General features: G+C 33.7%; 1 protein-coding gene across 1 annotated transcript; it reads left to right on the forward strand.

The window, feature by feature from the left end:
- The first annotated feature begins 580 nt into the window (after window positions 1–580).
- On the forward strand, window positions 581–9,054 carry LOC123558034 (uncharacterized). Its single transcript, XM_053545114.1, has 7 exons — window positions 581–703; window positions 1,223–1,314; window positions 2,192–2,232; window positions 2,876–3,037; window positions 4,360–4,476; window positions 7,096–7,686; window positions 8,263–9,054. Coding segments are annotated over exons 1-7 (1,107 nt in total). The 5' UTR covers window positions 581–701; the 3' UTR covers window positions 8,365–9,054.
- The last annotated feature ends 253 nt before the right edge of the window (window positions 9,055–9,307 follow it).

Here is a 9,307-nt window from a genome sequence, read left to right on the forward strand (position 1 = left end):
TGAGTTACAGAGCGGACACCAAACAAACTGATATGACCTTTGACCCCTAAGTGTGACCTTGACCTTGAAGCGAGACATCCAAAATATGCGCTCTGCACGTCACCTCTGTGTGGTGAACATTTGTGTCAAGTTTCTTTGAAATCCTTCAATGGGTTCAAGAGTTAGAGCGGACACGAAATTGCTAACAGACGGACGGAAAGACACTGGGGGTATAATACGTCCCTTTGGGCGTATAAGAATGGAATTGCATTCTTTACACAATTTTGGTAAGGGGTCACCTAAGGATAATTCCTGTTAAGTTTGGTGTAAATATGCCCAGTGACTTTGAAGTTAATTTTTTACAGAGTTTATTTAAATGGATACAATGGCTATAACAATCATACTAATGTAACATTTTTGAATATACAAATAAAATATTGGAACCGTAAAAAAATTTTAATATACAAATAAAATATTGGAACCGTAAAAAAATTTGAATATACAAATAAAATATTGGAACTGTAAAAAAAATGTTTTCAAGTACCAGTAGAGTGATCATATAATTGTTGTCACTGTCTTATTTGATATTTATTTTTTACAGTCAAATGCCTTCTCCAAATGTACCATTTGCACACTTCTGGAGAAGCAGATGCAGAACACCATGATTCCTGAGAAAAGAGGAGTAATAAGGCAAAAAAAGAAAATTACACAACGAAAAACAAATGTAAGTTATATAAACAGGTCTAAGCAGGATGGACTTTTGTTTTGTTTTACTTCATCTAAACTCCATTGGTTCAGTTTTTATGATTATTTTAAAGTTACAAAAACTGTTTTTGAACTGCATTTGAATTTTAAAGGTTAGAAAATAGATGCCCAAAACACCTTTATGTCCCCAAATCACACCAATTATCCCTCAGCTATTAATACCAGAGTATGATGTGTTAATTAGTGAGTAGTTATGTTGATCAATAAAATAACAAATTATCTTTTTCATCATATGATTTATTATATACAGGACTTCCACCACGGTGGTTGCAAATGAAATAATGTTGATTGATTTCATTGTAATATTATGCAGAACAAAGTAACATTGTAACTTGCAAGATAAAGGAATACAAGATTCAACAGTCTTTCAAGGGTTTGAAGCACTAAATGTTTAGTGTTATAGTTATAAAAATTGTGCTTTAACACGGTGTTAGTTTCTAAATATTCCATCCATTGAAATTAAGTTTTTTTCTTTCAGGAAGGAAAGAGTATACTATCATTCCAAACGTGAACAGAGTCGAGTTGACCCGAAAAAGTTTCTGTCCATGAAAGTTGATGGAATGGACCAGTGTATGTATAATTTACACATTCTGCAACACGGGTTATGAATAATTGTTGCATTGTGTCTAGATCTGATAAGTATGTCCGTTGGTTGATCAGTTGAGAACCATGTCTAAAGTAACAGTCCAAAATAGTCTTCTTATTGAGTGTATTAAATTCAGACCTTATACTTTCATTTGGCTTTAATAATTCAAGAAATACCACTTTAACTTAATTTAATACAGTTTGCCCCTTCTTAGAACAAAGTAATTTAACAAGAGAAACAAGATAACCCTTGAATGGTTTTCAATACACGTTTGGTAGTTACAGTTAAGAGGTATTACCAGAAATGATAATAGCTGCATTCTCTGAGCTTGGATATGCTATAAAAAATAAAAATCAATAGATTTCCTAACACCAGCTAACAGCAAGAAGGCGAGTAGGTAGAGAGATACAAAACTGTTAATTGTTAAGTTCACATTATTGCTTACAAATGTCTTAAGAAGTATCCAGTTCATAATTTTAAAATGTCCAAAACATTGCGGAAAGATAATAATTTCACTTGGGTAATGATTACATTTTACTCTGACTTTATCATAAGGCTCCTGTGTAAAATCTCAAACTTTAAACAAAAATAAAGGTATTAAATCCTTACAATATTTCAGTGAAACTTAAAAATTTTGTTGTTTGTAGCATCACTTTGGGCATGTGCAGTGAAAAAACTTAATTTGATTTCTAAAATAGTGTACATTTATTTCTAAAGTCACTATATGTTCATTGTAAATATACTTCGTTATACCAAAGTGGAAACTAGCAGGTACTCGGAAATGCAGCTCTTTGATTGGTCCGTTAGGACCCCTGATGTACGCTGATGTCATGATAAAGTTGTGAATATTTCTCTTTTCAGCCAAAACTAATTTACCGCATTTCAAAGGCCGCCTACCAAAGGTATGGATGTTTTCATTCTTTAATTGATTTTAAAGAGACAAACATGGAATCAGTAAAACATTATCAGGTCATATTTCCTATAATGTTTGCTTAAAATTACCCAATGATCCTAAGTGATTAGGGGTCACTTGACTGAGACCTTGACCCTACTTTCTTGTTTTTTAAGATACAACCTTGGAATTTGGATGACGTGTACAGTTTTGCTAACTGATCTTAAAACTGACTTTCAGTGACCATGAATATGACCTGTTGACCTACTTTCTAATATTTTAGCATCAATTTGCCATTTTAAAATGTAGCTTATATTACTCAGTTGAGTGATTCAGAGTCATCATGACCCTCTTGCTTTTAGAATTAATTTCCCTTTGTTGTTTCTATAAATAACTTATGTGATAACTTTTTATATATATGGCCAAAAATTCCATAATTATGAAAACAACTATAGGGTTTTATATATGCAAATTTTTATCCAAATGTTTTGTTATCACATATTCTATAGATACATGTAGTACAGTATTGTTCATACATTTTGATAGATCTCATTTTATTATGTTATACTGCAGTAGAGAAAATTAGATGCCTTCCAGTAGGGGACTTTGTATTGTATGGCAGTTCTTAATTCATTTGTTATCTTTCATTACAGAGCATAAATGCAGCTGATCTTTTGAAAACGCACATAACTGGAGTGATAAGCCATGGCCATGGAGGTTTTCATACATTTACAGACTTTAGCCAATACCCACATGACCCTAATTTGACCATTAATGTGATCTTGATGATGCTGGGTAGGACTGCACAACAAAATGTAAGTATTTATTTATAGACTTCAAAAAAGTGCTTTAAGCTCACCTGACACCTGAGCACAAAGTTCTCTAAGTGAGGTATTGTGAGCAGTCATTGTTGGTTGTTTGTTGGAGTTAAACATGCCCTGTGAAACAATATTTGCTTTGTTGACACTCTGGAGGCCACATTGTGACCCAATCGTTTTGAAACTTGGTCAACAGTTTGAAACTGGCCCAAATGTGTGTACACTGTTATGAAAATGTTTCTCAGGCCAGCACCCTAGGGCTATCTTGACCCTCTTGATACTTTTTATAACTCTTAAGACTGTCATGTTCAGTTTTGAGCAAACAGTATAATCAGTAACAGATTGAAATATTTTATTTATAAAATAGAATCTGGAGAATCAAATTGTTTTGATCTACATCATGAGAAATAATATCTTAGGGAATTAATGGGATCATGTATTCTTGCATACCAGACGGGGATTTTTCCGGTATTTTTACCGATGCTGGAAAAATCCGTCTTACACCCTGGGGTGTAAGATGACTCTCGTGCTTTAAATGACGCATTTCGAACTACATATATGTAGAAGATTTATGTAGTTATTTATATTTTATTTCTAAAAAATGGAATAAAAATTCAATACCTTGACAGTTCCTCTTTATTCCTGATAGTATATTTCGCGATTCAAAACACGTTATTTTACTAAAAATTCATAATGTTACGCTGCAACTGATAAAACAAAACCGGAACTAAACGTTGTTATTTGTCTTTAAAACGTCATGACGTCTTTCCTGTTTACGGACGTTGGTTTCCCGCTGCTATAAGAAATAGTTCTAAAAAGAAAGCCGTTCGATTGAATTTATTTTTATTATTATAACTTGAAATCCGTATGCAAGAAAAAGATTCTTTCACTGGTTGTAGGTGCAGATGGGAATTTCCGGCTCTTGGGTAACTATTTAGGCGGTAACTCGGTAGGAACCTCGTTACCACCTAAACAGTTACCCTCGAGGCAGGAAATTCCCATCTGCACCTACAACCAGTGAAAGAATCTTATAGCATGTTTTGGCCCGAGTCTGCAGTACAATCAACAACGTCTGAACTTGCAGATTTGCCACATGCAAATAAATGTGCCTATTGGATAATTGCATATTCATTGCAACTCTTAGATCCCTGCAAAATGGCTATGACAGACAATTGTTGAAAGTTGCATATCAATTCAACAAGCATACAAACCTAGTGGCACAATTAATTATTCAATCAGTTCCATATAGCTGTTTATTATTTCAAGATGATACAAATTTAAAAATATTGAAATAGGTTTAATGAAATTTTATTTCACAGGATGGTGTTCTCCCCCCAGTTCTATACATACAAGCAGATAATTGTGCGAGGGAGAACAAGAATCGATATGTACTTGCCTTTCTTCAGTTGCTTGTAGAAAAGAAAATATTTAACGAGGTAAGCTAATTTTCTCACCTCGGTAGCCTAGTGGTAGAACGTCTGCTTCGAGTGCGGGAGGTCGTGGGTTCGATCCCCGGCCGCGTCATACCATAGACGTAAAAAATGGTACTAGCAGCTTCTTCGCTTGGCGCTCAGCATTAAGGAGATAGTGCTAGGACTGGTCAGCCTGGTGTCAGTATAATGTGACTGGGTGGGGTATCATGCCACGTGTCTACGGCGTGATATTCCAGTGAGGCAGCACTATAAAGTTGGGCATTGTGCTCACTGCTACAAGTAGACACCACGTTTATATGACTGTAAAATTGTTGAAAAAGACGTTAAACCCGAACACGCACACACACACACACACACACACACACACACTTGTTTCACCAGCTGTGTATAGCACTCCAACCGGCAAATAGACTGCTTTTGTTTATCAAAACTTCGATCTGTGAGCAAGAACGGTACCTTAGAAATAATGCCTTTTTTTTGTAAAAAAATGAAAATTGTGTAAAAAAATGAAAATTTACAGTTTCAGCATAATTAAAGAATAACATATTGAGGTGCATAGTTTGTTAAATCACTGGGAATTGCTGGAGTCGTTAATGTCTATTATATTTTTACGGAACTGTATTCATTGAACAACAATATTTTAGACATATTTTGCAAAATGATACCTTTTCTTAGCGTGGGAATCCAATTTCACAATTTCTAACCTTTTTAGCTCAACTATTCAACGAATAAGTAGAGCTGTCCTACTCACCACAGCATCGGAATCACACAGTTAAGTTTTTCGTACCAGTCCACTTTTTGAGATAAAGCTTTGAAAACGTTCAACACTTGTTTACCATCACCATGTCCAATTGTAGGCAAGAGTACATTAAGGATTTGGGCTGAATTTTGGCCCCTTTTAACTTAGAAATTTATCTTAGTTAATTTTTTCGTACCAGTTCACATTTTTTGTTAAAAATATGGCTTTGAAAATTTTAACATTTGTTTTTTATAACAGTCTCTATCTCTAGGCAAGAGTACATAACTATCAGCTAATAATTTTGACTGCATTATGACCCTTTTTGGACTTGGAACTTGGTACAATTTCTGTGTATTGTAAAACTTTTTGACATTTGGCTTTGAAAGTTTAAAAATTGTTCATCATCATTAGTTCAATCTTTAGGCAAGAGTACATAACTCTGTCATCTATTTTGGCTGAATTATGGCCCTTTTTGGACTTGGAAATTGGTTTTATTTTCATACAAGTCAACGTTTTGTCAAAGCTATTAGACCTGTGGCTTTGAAACTTTGAACACTTATTAATCATCATGATTCCCATTTGTAGGAAAGAGAACATAACTCTGTCGACTATTTTGGCTAAATTATGGCCCTTTTTGTACTTGGAAATCTGTTAAGTTTTATGTACCAGTCTATATTATGCCTAACCTGTTTGTCATATGGCTTTGAAACTTTAACCACTTGTTTACCTTCATAGTTATCTTACCTAGGACAAGGACTTGCGCTCAGTTATGGTCCTTTTCTGGACATAGAAATCAGTTGGGTTTTGCATACCATTCAATATTTTGTCTATTAACTGTTTTGTGCTTCCGAGAAATCTACCCTTACCTATTATCTTTTGATATTATGGACTTGACACTTTGAACACTTACATGTACTTACCAACATGGTCCCACATTGACATATAGTGCAGGACTTATCCAGATCCACAAATGCAGGTACATTGTTTGTGTTATCTGTTCTTTCTTTTGTCTGAAAATCTCAGGTAGTATTTTGACCTTATACTTCTATCAATGCTTCATATAGTCGAGCGGGCTGTCAACAGACAGCTCTTGTTCTACCTGCAAATTGACAACCTGGGAAAACCTGTTTTTGACTGCAGTGTCACCTATATTACACCCGAAATATGTGGGTGTACGATAAAGAACTATAACTTCAATAAGCAATTATCCATGGCTAAAAGGTCTTGCAGAAAAGAAAGATCAGATTCGTTTACTAAAAAAAAATTACTAAAAGATTCCTGAACATTTCCAGGCCATAGACAAATAACAGTTTGTACCTCCCATAGCTTTTTCAGCAAGTATTAAAAACTTTTAAATATGTCAGAATAAACTTAAATGTGTGCCATAGCTACCAAATTGTTAGATTGTATATGAATGCATACCTAGTAATCTATGAATTGTTGAATTTTTACCAGCATTACCTCGTTTGTGTTTCAAACAGGTGCACATAATTATGATCACATGTAAATTAAGCTATTTATAGAAAATTGATAATCAGTTACTGTTGCAGCATGGTAAATCCTTCAAATTTCCCCAGGCATTGATAATATAACAAACTCAATAAATGCCAATTATCAATAATTCACACATTAAGTCGGATCTTTAATGTATAGATATTATGTACGATTTATTCAGACAAAGAATATTATCAACAGCTTCTCAGGCTATTTCAGTTATACCATTTGAATGGCTTATTCTGTCAAGTTTAAAGTAAATACTGTTGATAAAATATTAAATAATACAATGTGTCATATTATGTTTTTTAGTCTGAAACTCGGTGTTTGACCATCTAAATATACTTTATCAAACTAGTGGGTTTTCTATTTTAACATTTTTTTTGCAGGTGCATTTGTCATGTTTACCTGTGGGACACACTCATGAAGATATAGATGCACGATTTTCACTAATAGCAAGGCGGCTATACCAAAATGATGTAGAGACATTTGAAGATTTTCTAAGAATATTAGACCTGCCTAAAGTTATTCATACAATTTATGACGTTAAGTCCTGGCTAATGCCTTGCTTGCCAGATTACATTAGTGGCACTTCAGAACCATTACATTACAAATTCGAAAGAATTGACAATGTCGTTACCTGTTTTTATAAGGGGAATAAAGATTCTGAATGGAAAGCAACAGAGCTTGGATTTTTAGTGGAAATGCCAAGATCAAAGCCAAAAATTATCAAACCTGATTTTAACAAGATTGAAGAAGAAAAGCTTTTTAAACTGATAGAAAACAATAAATCATTATTTAAGACAACAAACATTTTAGAACATTGGAAAACATTTATCAAAGAATTAAAACGTAAACAAATAAACGAAAAATGGATCCTCCCAGACCTCCCTACACAAACAGACCGAATGCCACTTCCAGAAGAACCCTTACCAGATGACCTTGTGCACTTGTTGGAGAAAGAAAACAGAGAGCCACAGGTAACTGATACCAACCTACATTTACTACAATAATTAACATTTTATCAGTGTTTTGAAATAGTTGGTTAGATTAGATATTTATCCTTATTATAGTATTATTTCTTTTCATATTTTAGATGTCCTTTCAGTCTTCTCTACATTTAAAATAATTTTACAGAAATGTTATTCATGTGACTCTTCTACCAAGATTGTTCAAATTATTTTGATTTGCCACAGAATGTGGTGTCACTTTTCCTTATATGTATATAGTAGAAACATTTAAAATCTTCTTTAAAATTTGTGAAAACCCTGTGTGTGACATGTACTTTCTGTAGGCTTATAAATAAAAAAGAAAACAAACTCTGAATCAATAAAAGCTAGAGCTATGATATTTGGAATGTGATAACAGACTTATTCTGTCTACCGTAATTGTTAAATTATTTCCTTAGGTTCATAAATGTGTTAGGCATGTATATAATATAGGCTAACGTAGAAAACCACCTCAGTCTATACTTGTACCATTATGCACTTGAAACCTTGTACACAGGTTAGCACTGTATGGTCAATGACCCCTTTGTTTTCTGTATTGTCTTTCAGGTAAACATTCGACTTAAGAAAACAAGAAAACGAAAGAATATAAACCGTCAGAGGCCAAGGAACAGACAGCAAAATTCTAAAACTAAAAAATCTCATTTTTAAGTGTTTACAGTAACAAGAACAGATATAATTCCTATAGACAAAGAAACCAAAAGACACATCTGGTTGATTATTTTCATAGATCTTTACTTTTATTTGTGTTCTCGCTTAATGGCTTTTTGTCTGTATTTTGTTCAGTTACTAACTATGTTTTCAAATCTTTTGTATAACTTGTTGCTATTTCTCAGTCTGCTTTGGTTTGAAATTATCACCACACATATTGGTAACTTAGCATTTGTCAACTACAGTTGCTGTTTAGATTTTAGTTCAGCTGACATGGTGGTTGATTGCTGTCATGTGTAATCAATTTTTGACCACTATTGATGTTGTTGTTTTTAGCTCGACTATTCGAGGAATAAGTAGAGCTATCCTACTCACCACGGCGTCGGAGTCACACCTTGGTTAAGTTTTTCGTACCAGTCCACTTTTTGACAAAGTCTTTTGAGATAAAGCTTCGAAACTTTCAACACTTGTTTACCATCACCATGGCCAGTTGTAGGCAAGAGCACAGAACTCTATCAAGGATTTTGGCTGAATTATGGCCCCTATTGACTTAGAAATCATGGTTAAGTTTTTTGTACCAGTTCATATTTTGGCAAAGTCTTTTGAGATAAAGCTTTGAAACTTTCAACACTTGTTTAGCATCACTATGTCTAGTTATAGGCAAGAGTACATAACTCCATCAAGGATTTTGGCTGACTCTGAAATCTTGGTTAAGCTTTTCGTACCAGTTCATATTTTGTGTAAAGTGTTTGACATATGGCTTTGAAACTTTTATCACTTATTCAGTGTAATAGTCTTTATCTGTAGGAAAGAGTACATAACTCTGTATTATATTTTGGCTGGTTTACGGCCCTTTTTGGACTTGGAAATATGTTCTGTTTTCAAACAAGTCCATGTTTTGTCAAAACTATTTGACATATAGCTTTTAAATTTTGAACACTTG

Source organism: Mercenaria mercenaria, chromosome 6 (genome assembly GCF_021730395.1).
Source record: "Mercenaria mercenaria strain notata chromosome 6, MADL_Memer_1, whole genome shotgun sequence".
Classification (NCBI taxonomy): domain Eukaryota; kingdom Metazoa; phylum Mollusca; class Bivalvia; order Venerida; family Veneridae; genus Mercenaria; species Mercenaria mercenaria.